This window comes from Ptychodera flava (genome assembly GCF_041260155.1).
Source record: "Ptychodera flava strain L36383 chromosome 23 unlocalized genomic scaffold, AS_Pfla_20210202 Scaffold_23__1_contigs__length_28996876_pilon, whole genome shotgun sequence".
Taxonomy (NCBI): Eukaryota; Metazoa; Hemichordata; class Enteropneusta; family Ptychoderidae; genus Ptychodera; species Ptychodera flava.
In genome coordinates, this window is record NW_027248277.1 from 3,089,989 (window position 1) to 3,113,216 (window position 23,228).

Genomic DNA, 23,228 nt, shown 5'->3' on the forward strand with positions numbered 1-23,228 from the left:
TCAATTCTGACCGCTTTTGCTTGGTACTATGGCCTTATCACTTTGTTTACTCTTTATGAGTCACATATTGATACATTGTATCATTTTGTGGTCTTACTTTCTACTCTTGGCCACTAGATGTAGACATTTAGCAACTCCCTGGGATTTAAAAGTGTGTAAGTTGACGCACCACTGCAAAAACACAGATTCGAACACATGCCAAATTTTAGGACCGCCTTCAAACTGCGCCATAACCTCTAATGACCCCTTGAGAGCTGTTTAAGCCCATAAATATCTTGGGACTGGGATTTTGGTCACAGAACCTAAAAGCAGGGTTTTACATGACGCGCATTTCTGCGTCCTTTACGCATAAAACCGGACGCAGGACCCCTCAAAAACTAAACCACGCGTCCCTTGGGACGCAGAAATATCTCTTGCTGGTGTACACCTCAGGAAGCTGCTGAACACGTAAAACACATCCCAGTAAACCTTACCGACCCCATACTTTAATGGAATGCTCCGTAGTGCATTGGCCTCCATTGTTTGATGACCAAAAGTACCCGCGGAAACAATTTTAATTACCGTAAAAAGTGACTTTCAAAATGTAAACTGATTCTTAATTGTTTGCGTCGATTAACACATTGTTTATGCATCATGGCAGGTCGTGTCAAACACCCAAAACAGGCCGATCTGCGAAAGTTTTTCGGCGGCCGCAGCAACCAGCACGATGCGGGTTTGGTTGAGGCCGAAACAGCAGCTACGCCATGCGATACTGATACATGTACATCAAGTCCCCCGGCCAAGTCAGCAAAATTACGAACATTCAACAGAAGTTGGCTCGATAGGTTTAAATGGCTTCGATATTCTGAAGAGCGAAACGTCATGGAATGCGATGTATGTTTGAAAGCGAATGTCACATGCCCGTTCACGGAAGGTTGTTCCAATTTTCAGGTGCAGCCAACGGAGCTATTCACCGAAAAAGCTATTCCAGGAGCAATTTTTGAGGGCAGGGGAAATTTTAATTTTGCTAGGGCAGGGGACATGTTTTTAGGTGGTAGGAGAGTAAATTTTAGGGGTTTTTGTAGGGCAGGGCGGATATTGGTTGATTTTCCTGGGGACAGGGCTTGGCGAAAAACTTTTGAGGGGAATTGTTTCCAGGGCAGGGGAAATTGGCAAGTTTTTTTTTCGCTACAGGGCGAGGGAGCTTCAAAAATTCACAGTGGGGAGGGGAAACAGGCAAAAATAAGTGGGGAGTGGGTAAAAATGAAGTTTGAGTGTGGGAGGGTAAGTCGAAAAATTTTCTGTGGGAGGGAAAATTATGAACAGCTAATTCATTAACCTCTAGACTTAAAATTAGTCAATTCACATTACTTGTCATGTACAATATATCTTATCATAGTAAGGACCTTTTTAAAAGTGCATTGTTCGTTGGCTGCACCTGAATTTTCAACATTCAACTCTCTCTCGTCATCAAGACTCGAAAAGTCATCTCACAAGTGTTAAAATCCTAAGCGTCAGGTCGCAATTTACTACTGCTTGCAAATCTGCAGAGGACCGGCAGTTGCAGGGTAAGAGTAACGAACTCGAGGCGTACGCTGCACAATTACGTACTGTTTACCTGATCGCTAAACGTGACCTTCCGTGCGATGTATTCACTGACATCATGCATCTACAGAATCTGAACGGCTTAGACATCGAATATTACAAACGTCCTCAGATAGTTATGGAGTTTGAAGAGTGTATTCAACGTGTGATCGAGAAGTCCCTGATTGATAGTATACATGCAAGTGACTTCATCGGTATAATGTTGGATGAGACTTGTGACATTACCGTTCATAAGAAACTTGCTATATATGTTTCGATATATTCAGAATGGCGAGGCGAATGTTTCTTTCCTCGGTAACCAGCAAATTACAGATGCCACTGCTGCAGGCGTCGAAAACGCCTTGATTGAATTTTTGATTAGCAAAGAAATCTGTGACGCGGCCGTAGACAAAATATACGGACTAGGAACAGACGGGGCGGCCGTAATGACCGGTCGTTTGAACGGGTTGGGTGCAAAATTAAAAGCCAGAAATCCCAACCTTGTTCAAGTGCATTGTGTTGCACATCGATTGAATCTTGCTGCTTCTCAAGCAGGCAGAGATATTGAATATTGCAAAGAATATCATAATATAATCCATTCATTGTATAATACTTCAATGACTCTAGTGTGAGATATGACAAACTTAGAGAAATTCAAACTCTGTTGAATGGGAAGGCAAAACAAATTACTGAGCTACATCTGTTCGTTGGTTGTCGGTTGAATCAGCTGTCAAGATGATTTTCATCAGTTTTGAGCCCATTGCCCTGGCACTTGCGAGTGACAAAAAAGGGGGAAAGGCTGATGGGCTGTTGAAATTTGTCTCTAATTCATTGTTTCTGCTATTCACTGCCTTATTGATTGATGTCCTTACTGTGATTGGAATTTTGAGCCTTACATTTCAGAAAGATTCTGTCAACCTATCCCATATCAAAAAAAGTGTTCAGTCTACTAGGGACACATTGAATACAATGACTAATGATTCACACACTGTCAGAGAAGTCTTTAATGATTTGGGTGATGTTCCTGGCAATGGTCAGAAAAACACATACAAAAACATTCAAATCACCGACAATCAGCCACTCAGACAGAGGTTCTGTAGTGTACGAGCAAATTATATCAACAAACTGCTGCATAATTTAGATAGCAGATTTCCAGATGATGAGATGAATATTCTGGAATGTTTTGATGTGATTCTCAACCCACACAGATATCCTGACAATGTGGCCAACCTACCTGACTATGGGGTCAACCAGCTTGATCAACTGTTGAATCATTATAACAATACACCAGGTATTGATGCTGATAGAGCTAGGGCACACTTTCTGTTTTACAAACACTTCACAAGATCTCATAGGGACGCACTGAATTTTGATATGTATATCAAGCTGTTGCTAACTGATTTTACAGAGGAGTATCCTGATTTTGCCATTCTTGCTAAAATTGCTCTTGTCATACCAGTGTCCTCTGCCCCATGTGAAAGGGGCTTTTCAGTACAAAATGCCATCAAACAGAGGGCACGAAATAGACTCAATCCTCAAAGGCTTAATAGACTAATGTTCATCAAACTGGTTGGCCCCATCATAGATGATTTTGACTTCATGAACACTGCTAGGTTATTTGCCGAAGGAGCTGCTGGCAGAGTGTGAACTCAAACCTACTGGACTTGCTAGGTGAATGCCATTTCAGAATATGGAATTACTTACCTTCTTGTCAATTTGCCAATTTGAATACTTCTTCAAATTTCACAACGTTGTGAACTTGTCATTAAAGTCATGAGATAATTTCAATCATGGATAGTGTTCTTTGAATTGATCAATGAGGGCCCTCAGTATGAACTAGAATTTTCATGCAAGAGTTATTTTAAGAAATGTGCAACAATTTGCCTGTTTTAATACTAATTGAACACAGTCAAGACCATGGCATGGATAAACACTAAAATATTCTTGTGAAATAAATTGGGACCCCCATATTTTGATGTAGGACTCCCATTTTCTAACACCAGGGGTCCCAGGGACTCTCAAAAGTAAAAAGTGATGTAAAACCCTGCTAAAAGTGTCCCACAACTTGACTGTGTATTCGGTCAATGTCCCAAAATTACAACAAAGGATAGTGCATACATACAGATATAGAGACACCACCGACCTGCCATTAAAGCCCTTTTTGGTATGTATACATATACCAAATGTGAGCTAAAAACCAAGATTATGTGAATTTGAAATCCCAAGAGCTGGGTGTGACAAAGCTCTCTTGAAATATAACAACACGGTACAACATTAATGTTTATTGAGCATGATGATAAATTTATTAAAACACAAGTAATTTTTGAACAACTTTCACAATGTCATAGAATACAATATAACTCAAATATTGTGTTCTTCAAGTTCAAATGAAATAACCATGTATAAAGAAATCAACAAAGAGTGCTGAAGAAAGAAGTGTCTGCCAGGTTGGTTTTACATTTGCATATCATTTTTATCATTGAAAACCACTTAATATAAATGAAATGTACATGTTGGGATAGCATTGGTTTTGGAATATTCTTCATACTGGATGTTCAAAAATATTTGAAACACCTTAATTATCAATCAGTTACAATAAAGACTGCTTTATTTCTACATTTGTAAACGTTGGTTATTGAGGGAGAAAACTTATTGAAACTCCATGATTTGTCCAAGTGTTTGTAATTTTTGGTGCAGTTCTGCCTAACCCGTTGAGTGCTGTATTTTTTCCCAACAAAATTTCAGTGCAACATTTCACCAATTTTTATTGACTTTTGTGTAATTTTCTTGATAATTTTGGACCAAAGGAACACAACATTTCATTGGCTACAGTTTTTAGCAAAATTTTGGCAAAAATCTGACGAAAATTGACTTAGGTATATTTTATAAAGGTGACAGAAATTGACTTTGGCGCTCAAAGGGTTAATTGTAATTGAAAAATGTTTTGGAATAAATGCAATCAGCTCACTTGTTACACTGCAGTCAGGTGTGAACAATCATTTTTTGGCTACGAGCCCAGGGGCTAGTAGCCAAAAAATGCTACTAGCCCAGCCTCGGTTTCCACTAGCCCGCCAATAATATTATGAATTTCATGAAATTGCATGAGACGGAAGCATACCAATGGTTTGAAATATACAATTACTGTTCCAACTTTGCTGGCAAATTGGCTTCCAGGGGCCCATCTCCAGTACCGCTGTGAACTACATGCTGCTTCACCGGTGTCAGGGGTAACGCATCGTAAAGACTGAGCGTCGCTGGCATGATCAGCCTTATCAGTGTCCTGAGACACTTTACTAGTCGTAAAACCATACTTGAATAAGCCGCCAGCCATTTCAATAGAGCCCAGATGACCTTACTGTGTAATATGTAAACAATCAGTGTCACTCGATCGCCACGTGCTTTCTCAATTATATAGGCAATGCTGGGACCCCTCTAGAAAAGAATGATGTCATAGGAAGTCACATGTCAGTCCCGGTCACCTGATTTAAGGTCAATCTTGCTTCAAAGGGTCATGGCAATCGTAATCAGTCCGGGTCAGCTCCAAAATTGGAGACGCTATACCATAATATTTCCCCCCTCTCATTAGCCAATCAGCGGCCAGCGCGCCATCAGTAAAAATTGTATTTCCTTGCAACCTCCACATGCGTCCTTCGTTACGCCATACTGTGTCGAACTCCCGCGCCGCCGTATTCTGTCATAATGTCGATCAGTTGTGTGGCCACTCTGTCAAAACACTATTTCAAAATCGCGTACCAGTTTTATTCTGGCTAAGACAACCAAACCCCATATATCGCTGTGATTCCTAGACTCTGGCTTGAAGTCCTGCGAAATATAAATCGTGTACCTACACAGATCGTTCAGAATACCCCATTTGTATCGGAGATGGCAGCGATACAAATTCTACCGTATGGGGAACAGTTGTGTGGCCACTCTGTCAACACATTTTCAAAATCGCGTACCATTTTAGTCTGCGCGTTTGACAACTACAAAACAGGTATCGTTTTTAAAGCTCTGACATTGCTCTTCTTTCTTGCAAAATGTTATACGCGTACCTACACAAATAACCTTTATAACAGTATTTCTAATAGAGATGACGAACATCCACAAAATGATTCTCGGTACTTGAGCGAAATCGATAAACTGGGGTAGAAATGAATCGTCAATATTTCGAATATTTGTTCACTAATCGGACTCCTTGTTGGACATGACCTTCTGCAGAACACGTGGATTATGTTGACTGTCGAAATTCGTCGAAATTCACAAGACAGGGGCTTAATAAGCGGCCCAAAACTGCCGATCACACTTGGTGGGTAATTTGTGACCCAGCGTGACCTGTACTTTATTAATGATGTAATCTGGTCGATGATTGGCTGAATGCCGGAATACATTATCATAATGAGTCTCCAATTTTGGAGCTGACCCGGACTGGTAATTTCATCCAGCGGCAATTGATCAGTGCAGGATTAAGTTACTAGCCCGGCGGGCTAGTAGACATAAAAATTACTTGTCCGGTCGTAAAAATCACTAGTCCGTGAGCTCGGGCTAGTGGATTTGTTCACCCCTGCTGCAGTTAAAACTATAGTCCTGCATGCCAGACCTCAATCCTGCATCTGTGCTGGATCAGCACACAAAGTGTGCCATGAGTGGCGCAGCCACCAGCTATGAGTAACCTCAGGTTAAGAGGTCTGGCAAGAACAAACTGCTCAGGAATGTGATGACGTGAAAAGTGGGCTGTCTTCCCATGCTAATAAGTATAACTTTGGACCACTGCCCACAGAGGGACTACTATGCATTTTCACTGTATGTACCCACCATGTTCCGCAATCCATGCCATATTAAAAAATAGCGTCAATGACACTGTAGCTCCCATCCTGGACTATTTAGTGTTTGTTCTCTGGTCAGATATTTGAACATGTGTGAAAGGGATAAAGTGCATGAAGTGAAAATACTTAAATGAAATGTACTGGAGACAGTGAAATATGTTTAATGTAATTATTCAGAATATAAAATGGAAAAAATACAGAATTAGATATATCGAATACTGTGATACAACCATTAACTCAACAAGTCATTTACAATGACATAGTCCCCACTTGTAATAGGAGTATTAGTCTTGATGGGCAGGAAAATATGGTCATTAAGAAGTATCACTGGAGTGTATATGTTGAGATCTATGGGCACATAGGTCTATGTCGTTGTTCCCAATTTGAAACACATGAGGCATGTCTAAGTTATGGTTCTAAATCGGGAAAAAAGATCAGACCTCTAGCAGTATTGGCCAGCCAAGAAATACATATGCGCATTATAAATGAGGTACAAGATGTGACATCTTAAGGTCTAATATCCTATCAAAATTGGAGGGTATAGAACTTGTGGTTACTGAAATATGCATATATATGTATAATCAAGGTCAAAGGTCATCGAGGTCACATGACATTTTGAAAAAAAAAATTATATTGCTAATTAATCCCTATATGCCAAAAAATCAGATCTCTAGCTCTATTCGCTTGCCCAGAATTAGATGTGTACATAATTAATGAGGTAAAGCGTGTGTTGTCATAAGGTCTCCCATCCTACTAAATACAAAGGACATAGCACTTGTGGTTACTTATTTATTGACATAAACATATATTTTAGGTAAAAGGTCATCGAGGTCACATGACATTTGGTCAAATAATTTCTCTCCTATAGTTATCCCTATATACCAAAAATCAGACATCCAGCTCTATTGGCTCGCTCACAGAATGAGATATGCGCATAATTATTAAGGTACAGTATGTGGCGTCATAAGGTGTCCAATCATACCAAACATGAAGGGTGTAGCACTTGTGGTTACCGAGTTATGGACAAATATGTATATTTGAGGTCAAAGGTCACCGAGGTCACGTGACATTTTGTCAAAAAAATTGTTTTGCTAAGTTATCCCTACATACCAAAAATCAGACCTCTAGCTCTATTGGCTCGCTCAAAATTAGATATGTGCATAATTAATGAGGTACAATATGTGGCGTCATAAGGTGTCCCATCATACCATACATGAAGGGTGTAGCACTTGTGGTTACTGAGTTATGGACAAATATGTATATTTGAGGTCAAAGGTCATCCAGGTCACGTAACATTTTGTCAAAAAAATTGTATTGCTAAGTTATCCCTATATACCAAAAATCAGACCTCTAGCTCTATTGGCTCGCTCAAAATTAGATATGTGCATAATTAATGAGGTACAATATGTGGCGTCATAAGGTGTCCCATCATACCATACATGAAGGCTGTAGCACTTGTGGTTACTGAGTTATGGACAAATATGTATATTTGAGGTCAAAGGTCATCCAGGTCACGTGACATTTTGTCAAAAAAATTGTATTGCTAAGTTATCCCTATATACCAAAAATCAGACCTCTAGCTCTATTGGCTCGCTCAAAATTAGACATGCGCATAATTAATGAGGTACAATATGTGGCGTCATAAGGTGTCCCATCATACCATACATGAAGGCTGTAGCACTTGTGGTTCTGAGTTATGGACAAATATGTATATTTGAGGTCAAGGTCACCGAGGTCACGTGACATTTTGTCAAAAAAACTGTATTGCTAAGTTATCCCTATATACCAAAATCAGACCTCTAGCTCTATTGGCTCGCTCAAATTAGATATGTGCATAATTAATGAGGTATAATATGTGGCGTCATAAGGTGTCCCATCATACCATACATGAAGGCTGTAGCACTTGTGGTTACTGAGTTATGGACAAATATGTATATTTGAGGTCAAAGGTCACCGAGGTCACGTGACATTTTGTCAAAAAAATTGTTTTGCTAAGTTATCCCTATATACCAAAAATCAGACCTCTAGCTCTATTGGCTCGCTCAAAATTAGATATGCGCATAATTAATGAGGTACAATATGTGGCGTCATAAGGTGTCCCATCATACCATACATGAAGGCTGTAGCACTTGGGTTACTGAGTTATGGACAAATATGTATATTTGAGGTCAAAGGTCACCGAGGTCACGTGACATTTTGTCAAAAAAATTGTTTTGCTAAGTTATCCGTATATACCAAAAATCAGACCTCCAGCTCTATTGGCTCGCTCAAAATTAGATATGTGCATAATTAATGAGGTATAATATGTGGCGTCATAAGCTGTCCCATCATACCATACATGAAGGGTGTAGCACTTGTGGTTACTGAGTTATGGACAAATATGTATATTTGAGGTCAAAGGTCATCAAGGTCACATGACATTTTGTCAAAATATCCGAGATATCTGCGTGAACGGATGGACTTACGGATGGACGAACAGACGGACATGACCCAATCTATAAGCTCACTGGACTTCATCTGTGGGGACTAAAATTGTGTCACTGCATCCTTTTTGCAATATGAATACGATGAGAAACTAAATTTTTATTTTTCGTGGCCTTATACATGGGAGTCTATGGAGATCTGCCTTATACATGGGAGTCTATGGACGTGTAAACTAAAAATATGCAAATTTCACCACGATTTGCCCAAATTTGGGAAAGGTCACTCCTATGCACTTCCATACCAAGTTTCAAATCAATCGGACTTGTGGTTTCAGAGCAGGAGATTTTTTGACCAAAAATGGGAGAAAATTACAAAAAATTCATGAAAAATAGCAAGTCCAAGATACTGACCCAAGATGTGCACAATCATTTCATGTCAGCCCAAAGTACTTACATGCTAATTTTTCATGTAATCTGCTCAGTGGTTATTGAGTTTTTTCAATTTTGACTGTTTTTACATTTTTTCACTTAATTTGCATATTTTTGGCAATGACAACTTCATTTGAACAAAATCTCATCTACAGCCCATCATCCATGTACACACCAAATATCAAGATGAAATGTACAGCGGTTTTGGAGTTTTTGATGTTGACGGACAGACATACAGACATACAGACATACAGACATACAGACATACAGACGTACAGACATACAGACATACAGACATACATACATACAGACATTTCCCTAGCCTCTATAAGAATAGCTTCCATTGCCATATATACATATGGCTATGGGAGCTAAAAACCACCTGTTTCGCAAAGCCATGCAAAAAAAAACAATACAAGTAAAAATCTACAGCAAGCATTTATAGCGAGGCCATTCATCACTAGCTCATCATTAGCCAAATGGGCCAAAAGGCTGAGCTAGGTTGGAAAGGAGCAAAAACATGTATAAGTAAATTCTGTAGAGGATGTAAACGATCAATAGTTGCAAGTATGAAATGCAGTGGAGCAATCTGTTCAACAACAGATTTGCCACTCCTGACGGTTCCCTTCAGGTTCAAGGTCTGCCATGAAAATTTGAACTTTGCTACCTGACACAAAGTCAAGTGTCTTTCCAGAGAGAGTCATAAGCATTATAACAAGGCTTCTTTCTGGCTTCATGCCTTGCAAGTGCATCTTTGGTTTTAAAACTTCGCCCGCACAAGACACAGGAAAAATCTCGTACATTGCTATGCTTGTGAATCTGGTGTTTCGTCAAGTCTCCCTTTCTGTAAGTTTGGTAGTCACAGGATGAACACTGAAACTCTTTGTTGCCAGAATGTGTTTTTAAATGGGCAGTGTATCTATGTTTCAGTCCAAAAGTTTTTCCACAAGTGCAGGTATACTTCCTTGTATGGCATCCTTGTTTGTGTTGTTTCAAAGACAACTTAGAGCGGAAGCTCTTGGGGCATTCATTGCATGCATGGTTCTCTGTAGAATGGGAAGCCTCGTGCCACTTCATTCCTTTGTAAGTTTTTGGCTCAAAACCACAAACCTTGCATTTCTTTATGCCCTTCCAGCTGTGTGTACAACTATGCTCTTTGAGGAGTCTTCTTTCAGAGAATCCCTTCCCACAGAAGCAGTTGAAAGGAAATTTTCCAGTATGTTTCCGTGTATGCTTCCTGAGGCCAGTGTTTGATTGGTAGACCTTTCCACATACTGTGCAGCTGTATTTAGACACTTTCTTGTCATCCCCCTCAACTCTTTCTGCCAAAATTTTGATTTCACTTGTTCCAGCAACTGCCACATCTAAACAATGTCTGGTCTTTGCTCTGTCTGTGTGTCCTTCTGCAGAGTTCACTGGGCTCCTGACAGCATCACTCTCAATTTCAGCAAATAGTTTTGTAGCATCTGATATGACATGGAAAACAAAAAAAAAACAAAAGTAGTCGAATTATACAACTGACAACAATCTTCTGAAATCAAGGTTATGTACATGTCGTGCTGCATCAAGCATCGCATAGGGCTGGAAATTTAAGTGGAAAAAATTAAATTACCAACAATTAACACACTGTGCCCATTATCATCATGTTTGTTAGACTGTAAAACATTGACAGAATATAATAGTGGACATGACCCAAAGTTTATCAAATCAAAGTGCTCAATGATTGCTCAATGATTATTTATAAGTCAGGGATAGAAACACTTGTTGGAAATATAAAATGCGAGTTCTCATGGATTCGTCATCTCTAAATATAATGAATTGTATAGAAAGTCAATGTATACTGTGTAATTGGGAGTATCTGCTTGGTCCTTTTTAACTAATTCCTTTTAACTTTTAAAGAGTCCTGTTTCGTGGTTTTATCTTTTTTTTCATACTGCATTATCTACTATAGTCTGGATGCTTAGTTTGTTGTCTGTAATTTGCAATTATTCTTACTTGTCTCTGTTTTTTTTTAATTATGATTTTATACCATAGTAAGATATGTATTTTTATATGGGATGTATTGATTCCTGAATTCAATAAATAATGACAAAAATAAAAATATGCATTTGTATACATGAGAACTTAGTAGAAGAGGGATGAGTTTTACTGGGACTTGATATGAAATTACTCTCTCTACGGCTTCACATTTCATCCATATAATTATTCAAAGAGTAGCTTTAAAGCATTAAAGTACACAGCAATATCCTCTGCATTGTACCTTCATTGTTATGAATGTAATGTATGGGAGTTGCCATGAAAAGTCAATATGAAGTCAATATAATTCATACGAAAAAAGAAATAAGGTTACCAAAGACCTATCTCTGCCCATATTGGAATGTATTGTAAACAAGTAAGTATGAATGACATACATGTAGGGATATGTCCTTTCATCAAGTTTGCAAGAAACTTGTCCAGGCATGTCTGAGTGGTGGCTCTTGACAAGATGAAAATCAGAACGCCAAATGAGAACCAAAACGTTCATTACAGAAGAGTCTTGTTATAATTAGCAATTAATAAAACTAGCTGACTTTCTTGAATTTTAAATCTTTGAATGAACAACATGTGGAGTAAGTATCATCAGATTTAATACCGTTATTATTCAGGAAATAGATCGCTAAATACAAACATTTTTCCCAGTGTGGAGGTCCAGAATTGGTCTAAACCATTTTGGTGAAAATGTTAAAGGGACAAAGTCGGCCATTTTTCGTGAATTTTGTTTGATAAGAGATACTACTTATTTTATTTGATATGTTGAAAGATACTGAATGACTGGGTAACCATGCATATATTCGATCCCAGTTGTAGACACGATACATGAAACCATCATGAAAATGAATTGATGGTCATGACCATTAATTTATTTTCACCATGGTTTCATTTAATTCTGGCTAGGTAAGCCTCGCTTGCTGGAAAGACTGTTGAGGGCGCATGACAATATGGTTGAGGATAGAGCTGCGTAGCGGACGAGACGCTGTAAGAGAGTCTACCTTGTACCAAGTTTGATACCGGTACCTGTGTTGACGTAGGGACTGATGGACACATGGATGGACAGAGCCACGTCCATGTACAGTATAAGTCTCCTGGCCTAAATTAATTGCAGAACCTTTCCTGGTACACTCTCTAGCATGTTCTACACAGTATGGACTACTTTATACACAGTGTTTTTGCTAAGGTTGGGGAACATTGGTAAATGATTTGGGAACCTCGGTAACATTTCTACTGTCCCCTGATCTGATTGCATTGATATACCAAGGGGAACCCCGGTAAAATGACTGGGGAACCCCGGTAACATTTACCGGGGTACCGGCCTTAACAAAAACACTGATACAATGTTCTACACAAAATACCATAGATGTAGCAAAAATTCTTACCTTTGATAGCACCTGGCTTGTTAGCGTCGCAAACGGTAGAATTTTCATCAAAATACTTGGTCTTTGGTCAAAACATCCAGATAATCCTGCGTTGGCATCATTTTTAGCGTAGCGACTACTTAGACCCAGGGTGTTAATTACTGCACCCACTGCAATGGCATCCTTACCAGGTGGGACAGTAGATTGAGTTTCAGAACTACAAATACAACACAGCATGTTGCCAGCCAGCCTACCTAGCCATCCCAGGTGGTTTAGCAAATTACATTTTAGAATTACAAATACAGCACTGCCTAGTGCCAGCCATCCTACCTAGCCATCCTAGGTGGTTTAGCAAATTGCATTTTAGAATTACAAATACGGTACAGCACTACCTAGTGGCAGCCAACTTACCTAGCCATCCTAGGTGGTACAGTGCAGGGTTCGCTTGCGCTAACGATAGCCACAGTCGCAAATTGCAAATAAATGTCGGATGTGGCGAAAAAAAATTGCTACGCCTTCGCCACACGTGTTTGGAAAACCTAAGTAATTTTTAATTTTTAATCTTTGATACTTTATGGACAATGCTTTACATAGTGAGGCAATCACTGTAATTTTATCCAGATCACCAGATTACAGTATATACAGCAGTTTGTAAATCATGTAAAAAATAAAAAAGAGGAACAATTGTGGCCAAGGATTAGACTTTGATGATTTTTCCAAGAACTCTCTTTGTTGTTTGTGTCATAATAAAAGTTAAAAATAAACAGAAGTTTATTTGTCCCTGTCTATAAAGAGAGGGGTCATTTATTCACCAGCATTCATGAAATATAGATCTGAACAGAGTTAAGACCAATTTTGTTTAATACCGGTACATATTTTTTAATTGAAGTAGATAAAACTTTCACAATGGACCTGGAGTTTTACTGTGCTCCTTGTCATTATTATCTGCAGAGAATTGGCAGAAAAATGTGCTCAGTGGTTTATCTGTCGAGGAATTAAAGTGTATGTACAACAGCCCTGGCCAAACATGTGGATAATAAAGTACGGTACAAACGTTATTGAAAATAGGGTTGTGAACTTTGTATGTGAAATTGAATTGTTGGATGTGGCTAATAAAAATTGCTTGTGGCTAAAAAATATTTGATCATTTTAGCCACACTAACAGACTGTGGCTACAATGAAAAATAGTTATCAAAACAAGTCAACAATTGTATGAAACATGGACATACATATACAGACAGACTGACATACACAGACTGGCACAGAGTGATGACATTGACCCCAAGTATGCCTTGGCCCATGGAGAGTGATAAAGATATAACAAACAGCTGAATGTAATGATAAAATAGTTAAGTATGGGCCTATACAGGCACTGAGAGTGAATATGTTACAGCAATTTGATTAGTTTCTTTTTCTTTCCTTTTCTACTTCTGTGATAATTTTTAAGACAATCAATCTGCAAGGCAGTTTATGTATTGACAAATATGTTATCTTTACAAGCACACAGTAAACTGTTCTTGATTTTGCATTTACAATATTTGACATAGACTGAAATACATGAGATGCAACCAATGTTTACACTTTGCCCATACACCAGATACATGGAGAAATTTCACATACAATCATCAACTCAGAAACCCTACAGGAAAAAATAAACATGGTTTTCTTCCAGAACAGCTGGTACATCCACATCTGGAACAACTTACAAAACAATTACACAAGGATGATGACACAAGAGATAAAGTTAAACTGTGGTGAACTTGACTATTCCTTTCAAATCCTTACCTAACTTGACATCTTACATTGTAAATTAAATACACTGCATGGCTAATTGTGCACAAAAATACATCGGGATGGACCATTTGATAAGGGATGGTGTCTGGAAGATCGATGAGGTACATTATCTTTTGTATCCGATCCATTGTACATTCTTTTTCCCCACTCTCTCACCTTTTCTTTTTGTCAAACCTTCTCTGGCTGAATTTTTTTTATTGGCATTTGTTTGGAATTTTTTTCAAAATCTGCCAGGATTTTTTACCGCATTTCAACACCAAATACAGTTTACCATATCAAATGCTTACTAAATCACCACATTATATACTCTTAGTTCCAGTAGGTATAAAATTACCAAAAAAATCTTAAAAATACAAAATGAAAGATATCCCAGTAAAACTGAAAGTTTCGCAAAGTTGTCCAAAAAATTCAAATTCCGGATTTCAACTTAATTTTAATATATCTTATTAACAAAAACCCTAAGAACGTTTACTAAATATCAAAGCAATCAGACTGGTAAATTTTGAGAAACAAATTTTTTGACCAAAATGAGAAAAATTGCCCCCCAAAATACAAATTGCAGATTTCATCCTAATTTTAAATATATCTAATCAACATAAACCCTAGGAACCTGTACACTAGATATCAAAGCTACCAGATCAGAAGTTTTTGGAGAAAAATTTTTTGACCAAATTAGGCAAAAATTGCCCCCAAAATTAAAAAAAAATTGCCAGTTTCAATATACCTTCAATACATTATATTAAGATTAATCTTAAATACCTGTATACCAAATACATGTATCAAAGCTATCAAATCAGCAGTTTTTGGATTAAAAAATTTTTTATCAAAAATTGGGAAAATTGCCCCAAAATTACAAATATGACAATATCAATACAATTTGTACAAGCATGACTGAGGTCATTCTGAGGAACATGAATATTAAGTTTCATAGCATTCAGACGAGCGATTTCAGAGAACAAGATTTTTTGACTAAAAACGGAAAAAATACCCTAAAAATACAAACATGCAAATTTCATCCCAATTTTTGCACACATAATTTAGAATACCTAAAGAAATCTGCATACCAAGTTTCAACCAACATCTGACCAATGCTTACTGAGTTTTAGCCATTTGTAGGATTTTTCCTTTTTTCCCCCTCATTTGCATATTTTTGGCACTGACATGTTCATTTGAACAAATTCACATCTCCATCCCTAGGTGCACCTGTACACCAAATACTAGGACAGTAGGTGCTACGGTTTAGGAGTTTTTGATCCGGACGGACTAACAGACATACATACATACTTACATACATACACACAGACGCCATTTTTCCACCTTATACGAATACCTCCCATTTGCATATATACATATGCATATATGGGAGCGTAAAATTCCTAGCGCCAACACTGCAGTGGATTGAGTTTCAGAATTACAACTACTGGTATAACACTGCCTAGTCAATAGCCATTCCTTGTGGTACAACATATTGAGTTTCAGGATTACAACTACAACACTGTCAGCCAACTTACCACACCACCCCATGTGGTACAGTGGATTGAGTTTCAGAACTACATATACAGTACTGCATACATGTAGTGCTAGCCAACTTACCTTAAGCCATCCCATGTGGTATAGGGGAGTTAGTTTCAGAATTAATCATTTCCACTCCTTCCCATTCACCAAGCTTATGTTTTTTTTAAACAATTACATTAGGAAAAGGAAAACTTTCTTGAAACAACCAAGTGAATGATACTATTCTACTGTTTGTTTTTGCTAAGAATACAATAGAATTGTGGTGTAGTGCTCTAAAACTAAATTCACAGGAAAAGTCATGGCTTAATTGAGAAAGATGTAGTTTCTCTGTGACACAAGCAGGGGTTTACATCACTTTTACTTTTGAGAGTCCCTGGGGCCCCTGGTGTTAGAAAATGGGAGTCCTACATCAAAATATGGGGGTCCCAATTATTTCAAAAGAATATTTTATTGTTTATCCATGCCATGGTCTTCACTGTGTTCAGTTAGTGTTTAACACACGGCAAATGGTTGCGCATTTCTTAAAATTATTCTTACATGAAAATTCTAGTTCATACTGAGGTCCCTCATTGATCAATTCAAAGAACACTATTCATAATTGAAATGATCTCATAACTTTAATGACAAGTTCACAAAGTTGTGAAATTTGAACAAGTATTCAAATTTGTCAAATTGACAAGAAGGTAAGTAATTTCATACTCTGAAATGGCATTCACCCAGCAAGTCCAGTAGGTTGAGTTCACACTCTGCCAGCAGCTCCTTCAGCAAATAACCTAGCATTGTTTATGAAGTCAAAATCATCTGTGATGGGGCCAACCAGTTTGATGAACATTAGTCTATTAAGCCTTTGAGGATTGAATCTATTTCGTGCCCTCTGTTTGATGGCATTTTGTACTGAAAAGCCCTTTCACATGGGGCAGAGGACACTGGTATGAAAAGAGCAATTTTAGCAAGAATGGCAAGATCAGGATACTCCTCTGTAAAATCAGTTAGCAACAGCTTGATATACATATCAAAATTCAGTGCGTCCCTATGAGATCTTGTGAAGTGTTTGTAAACAAGAAAGTGTGCCCTAGCTCTATCAGCATCAATACCTGGTGTATTGTTATGATGATTCAACAGTTGATCAAGCTGGTTGACCCCATAGTCAGGTAGGTTGGCCAAATTTTCAGGATATCTGTGTGGGTTTAGAATTACATCAAAACATTCCAGAATATTCATCTCATCATCTGGAAATCTGCAATCTAAATTCTGCAGTAGTTTGTTGATATAATTTTCTCGTAGGCCTACACTACAGAAGCTCTGTCTGAGTGGCTGATTGTAAGTGATTTTAATGTTTTTGTATGTGTTTTTCTGACCATTGCCAGGAACATCACCCAAATCATTAAAGACTTCTCTGACAGTGTGTGAATCATTAGTCATTGTATTCAATGTGTCCCTAATAGACTGAACACTTTTTTTGATATGGGATAGGTTGACAGAATCTTTCTGAAATGTAAGGCTCAAAATTCCAATCACAGTAAGGACATCAATCAATAAGGCAGTGAATAGCAGAAACAATGAATTGGAGACAAATTTCAACAGCCCATCAGCCTTTCCCCCTTTTTTGTCACTTGCAAGTGCCAAGGCAATTGGCTCAAAACTGATGAAAATCATCTTGACAGCTGATTCAACCGACAACCAGCGAACAGATGTAGGCTCAGTAATTTGTTTCGCCTTCCCATTCAACAGAGTTTGAATTTCTCTAAGTTTGTCATATCTCACACTAGAGTCATTAAAGTATTTATACAATGTCATATGATATTCTTTGCAATATTCAATATCTCTGCCTGCTTGAGAAGCAGCAAGATTCAATCGATGTGCAACACAATGCACTTGAACAAGGTTGGGATTTCTGGCTTTTAATTTTGCACCCAACCCTTCAAACGACCGGTCATTACGGCCGCCCTGTCTGTTCCTAGTCCATATATTTTGTCTACGGCCGCGTCACAGATTTCTTTCCTAGTCAAAAATTCAATCAAGGCGTTTTCGATCCCTGCAGCAGTGGCATCTGTAATTTGCTGGTTACCGAGGAAAGAAACATTCGCCTCGCCATTCTGAATATATCGAACATATATGGCAAGTTTCTTATGAACGGTTATGTATTGTCACAAGTCTCATCCAACATTATACCGATGAAATCACTGCATGTATGCTATCAATCAGGGACTTCTCGATCACACGTTGAATACACTCTTCAAACTCCATATAACTATCTGCGGACGTTTGTAATATTCAATGTCTAAGCCGTTCAGATTCTGTAGATGCATGATGTCAGTGAATACATCGCATGGAAGGTCACGTTAGCGATCAGATAAACAGTACGTAATTGTGCAGCGTACGCCTCGAGTTCGTTTACCCTGCACCTGCCGGTCCTCTGCAGATTTGCGAGCGGTAGTAAATTGTGACCTCAAGCTTAGGATTTTAACACTTGTGAGATGACTTTTCGAGTCCTGATGACGAGTGAGAGTTGAATGTTGAAAATTAGAACAACCTTCCGTGAACGGGCATGTAACATTCGATTTCAAACATACATCGCATTCCATGACGTTTCGCTCTTCAGAATCGAAGCCATTTAAATCTATTGAGCCAACTTCTGTTGAATGTTCGTAATTTTGCTGACTTGGCCGGGGGATCTGATGTATCAGTATCGCATGGCGTAGCTCAGGGTTTCATTAAGAGCCGGCAGCCGGCGAAATTGACCGGTTACTCTCACGATTTCGCCGGCTACTTTTCGGAAATTTGAACTCTTTCATAGCTAAAATATTGTTTACCTTCTGAAATGATACGCACAGGTTTCAAGCTGTGTGATCAAACTTTTCAACAGCTTATATGTGAAACAAAATTTAGAAGACGAGTGACTACTACGACCGCCTTGTACTACGATGGAGCACGGTCTTGCGTATACTGCCGCAATAAAAATCGGAATTGCAACGGACGATTCTACTGGCTACCTGAATTGCTGATTCCTATGTAGTGACCTTTATATACGCCAATGAAAACGGGCATACTACACCTGTCGCCCGTCGTTAGCTCGACAAAAATGGTCGATGAACAAATGATGACGAAGCGATCACAAGGTCAGGCTTCGCTGTACGATCCTCGGTTTTGAAGTGGACCAAGAAACAAGAGAGGATAATTACGTGGATTTAAACTGTTTTCGAAGGCAATGACCATGTACTGCTTTTCGGTCTATCGAAGCCAATAAGAATGTCGCCCAGAGTGGTTAAAATACGATCAAACCTCTAAATTCACTTCAAAAATGGTCGTCAGGTTAAATCCAAATGTGAGTTTCTGAACGTACTTATTTTCATATCCTATATCAAGGTTCTTACTTTGCATAGTCAAATAACCTTAAAGGTCTTTGTTTCTATTTGCGAAATATGGTAATGATTGTCAGTTTTTATCATTATTGTTATATAAATTATCCTGTTTACCTCCCCAGTGGTATAAAAGTTCTTCATCTGCAGATTTTCATACCAAACATCATGGTTCTTAATTTTAAGCATAACGTGTTTCATCCAGGATGGCATCAACAAGGGGGATTTTCCCCCTTTACCAGAAAATTTCGAGGGCATTTCACCAGTTCATGTGTTTACTTCTACCTCTAAGGTGTGACTGGCACCATTTCATTCGGGGGAGTGGTCCCCCTTGACAAATAAATTGGGGGTGCCAACATTTCAACAGAGGGGAATCCCATATCGCCATGTCCAGATGTAATACAGTATAATATCATCTACATATCAAATTTATATCATTAATATTAGTGAATTATTATAGTTTACCTCCTAAAAGCATAGAGGCTCTAAAGACTTTAGTTTTCTTTGTTCAAAATATCGTCAACGTTACCACATTTTATCATTTTTAATTATGAATTATCATATTTAGGCCTAATCTCCCAGGAAAATGGCTTTCATGATATGAACACAAATTGCCCTGGAACACTGCTGACAATTCTCCTGACAATACTAGAAATTCAAGTGACTGTGAGCTGTAAAAAGTGAGTTTTAGCTCATAAGGGTTCCCGGCCTTCGGCCTCCCGGACCCTCCCCCGATGACGACCGCTTTATGGTCATGGCAGCTGCAAGCCGCCTACTTTATCATTCTGGCCCCCTACTTCCAAACTTAATGAAACCCCTGTCGTAGCTGCTGTTTCGGCCTCGACTAAACCTACATCGTGCTGGTTGCTGCGGCTGTCGAAAAACTTTCGCAGATCGGCTTGTTTTGGGTATTTGACACGACCCGCCATGATGCATATAAACATGTATTGATCGCCGCAAACAAGAAATCGACCAATTAAGAATCAGTTTACATTTTGAAAGTCACTTTTTACGGTAGTAAAATTTGTTTCCGCGGGTACCATTGGTCATCAAACAGTGGAGGCCAATGCACTACGGAGCATTCTATTAAAGTATGGGGTCGGTAAGGTTTCTGGGATGTGTTTTACGTGTTCAGCAGCTTCGCGAGATATACACCAGCAACAGATATTTCTGCGTCCGAAGGGACGCGTAGTTTAGTTTTTGAGGGGTCCTGGGTCCGGTTTTATGGCTTAATTGAGAAAGATGTAGTTTCTCTGTGACACAATATGTCTTACGGTGTGTTTTACATGTCCAGATTGAGCTTTTTCCAGATATGCATTAATTAGGATATGCAATGCAGTGCAGACAACAGATTTTGTAATGAACTTTACACTCAGAAATTTAACAGATTTTGTAATGAACTTTACACTCAGAAACTGCACAAATTTGTATATTCTTATGCCAAATGATAAAGTAGTGATTCTGATACCATAGCATTAATGAAGGCAACCATAAAGCTAAATATTGAATTTCAAAGATCTATTACGCCAGTGGATCAGAAATATTGTTTCAAGAAACATAAGCTATCATTTCAACAAACCTAAATGAGGTAATCCCTGTGAACTTAATTGAAAATATAATTTAGTTTGTATTAAAGTTTCTTCAAACCATAGTTTTGAGCAAAATTAAGCAAATTTTGAGGAAAAAAATTCCCTTAAACTTAAAATTGCCATGTGAATACTCTCAAAAGCATTTCAAAACCCACACCTCTACATGAACAAATACAGTACATGTATGTTCAAATAACCCCCCCCCAGCAAACATGTATTATGTCAACATTGTTACATTGTAGCAAAAATACTGAAAAAATAACACATAGTTTAATATTGTAGTAGTTCAGGATGTTAGCAGCGTCATGTTCTGAGATATCTGAACTTTTATGAAATGAATGGAACTCTTAGGAAACCAACAATTTGCATCTTTACCCACCTTCCTTTGCCATGGAATTATCATCATCTTTGTCAGATAGAAACGCGTGCTGTCCGTGTGTCTCATCATCATCTGACTCTCTGTGATCTCCATTTCCTTCCAACTCTTGATTGCTGTCATCCATTTCAACATTTTCATCTCTCTGGTCTTGGATGACAGCATCTTGCGCTTCGCTGTTTGCTTCTCTCTGTTTGTCTCCATGTATTCCCTGTGTACCACCCTCACCTCTTTCCGTTGCAGTTTTCAAACACGTGTACACTTCCCCAACATTGTCATCAAAATCAATGCTGTCAGCTCTACTGTCAGCACAGATGCCTTCTGTACTTGAATGTGAATCAGTTTCATTTTTAATAGTTTGAATGCATTGATTTGCACTCATTGTCTTTCCTTCTACCTGGTTACTAAACTGTTCTGCTGAGTATCTTCCAAATCCACTCTCATCGCTATCGTTTTCCTCTTTCACAGTTACTCCAATCTGTGGTACTGTACCATTTGGTTGATTGCTGTCTTGGTGAAATGACGGCAAGGGTTGGGATGACTGGAAATCCATGTCATCTTCTGTGTATAAATGATTTGTGTCATTCTCTCTTCTTTGCTGAGTGACATAATCGTATCTTTGCTGAGTGACATAATCGTATCGATGTGTTAGGTGTCTAGGAACCATAAATGTAGCATCAAAACGGTCAAAAAAGTTATTAACAGTCGGTTCTAATGTATTTTTTTTCACGGACGTATGTCTGCATTGTGTGGAACCAACAAAGAATCTACCATGGGCTTGGGTATTACGCTGAAGTTTGCACAGAATATCAGTTTCTGTCAGGAGATGGTTATCAGTCACTGATCCTAACAACTGATTGACTTCGATAATCCCACATGGATAGGGTACACTGGGTGATTCAGTTGTGCTACCATGTGATGTCATCAATTCAGGTGTGGTCGGCTGTGATGTCATGGATTCAGGTGTGGTGGGTTGTGATATCATCAATTCAGGAGTGGTTGGCTGTGATGTCATCAATTCAGGTGTGGTAGGCTGTGATGTCGTCAATTCAGGTCTGGTAGGCTGTGATGTCATCACTCTTTGGCTGCTATTGACTGCCAGCCTTATAATGCGCCCACTTTGACACAAGTAGTTTACCAACAGTGTCATATCTGTAACAGAGTGATGTATGAATCATTTACATTTACTTTCAGCAAATGGACACAAAGCAGGTACATGTAATAGGAACTTGAACAACTGCTAAATTGCTGAATTGAAGTCTAAATTCTGGGAAGAAAGAAAAAAATTGAACTACTGACTTTAGTTTGAGCAGAAATTAGTAGAATCCTCCTTGACTCCTTCTCTAATGACAACTCAGCAACTGCAGCAATGGGCTGCCAAATTAAATAAGGCGTGCACAAAGGACTGTGGGATTGGCTGTCACATTCTACGATCACACAAAATTCTGCCACAACTTAATATTAATTCCAAGGTACTAGTAAAATTAATTCTAGCTACGTTAGTTCGGCATGTTAAATTAAATAGAAAATGGAAAATTATTTTGATATACTGATAAAACTAATACTTCACTACACAAAATTAATTCCAACACATAAAATTTATTTAAACAGATTAAATTGTTTCCTTGAAAAAAGAAAATTAATTCAAGCAGCATGTTAGAGTAATTAATTTAAAATATGCTTACCCCTTTGAGCACTGTAATTTTCTCCTGCCAAAATTTTAGTGCGAAATTTTACCAATTTTTATGAATTTTTCTGTAATCTATTGATAATTGTGGACCACATGGACATTACATTTTATTTGTTACAGTTTTTTCTCAAAATTTTGGCAAAAATTTTAGACATATTTGACTGGGGTTTATTTTATAAAGGGTAGAAAAATAGACTTTGGTGCTCTAAAAGGTTAATAATATCAAGGAATAATATAAAAAATTAATTGACAGTACTAATAAAATTAGTTTGAGA

At 38.3% G+C, this 23,228-nt stretch overlaps 3 protein-coding genes across 3 annotated transcripts in view; 1 reads left to right on the forward strand and 2 right to left on the reverse strand.

Moving 5' to 3' along the window:
• LOC139123475 (uncharacterized) overlaps positions 1 to 23,228 on the reverse strand; it is a 1,125,851-nt gene that overhangs the window by 551,991 nt on the left and 550,632 nt on the right. The gene's annotated exons all lie outside the window — the stretch shown is intronic.
• The window catches only part of LOC139123483 (filensin-like), a 333,102-nt gene that overhangs the window by 103,820 nt on the left and 206,054 nt on the right, over positions 1 to 23,228 (forward strand). The window lies entirely within an intron of this gene.
• Positions 1 to 23,228, reverse strand: part of LOC139123455 (uncharacterized) — a 44,870-nt gene that overhangs the window by 19,171 nt on the left and 2,471 nt on the right. Inside the window, exon 3 of the mRNA XM_070689601.1 lies at positions 21,267 to 22,415. Within this exon, the coding sequence (XP_070545702.1) occupies positions 21,267 to 22,415 (1,149 nt within the window). The remainder of the gene's footprint in view (positions 1 to 21,266; positions 22,416 to 23,228) is intronic.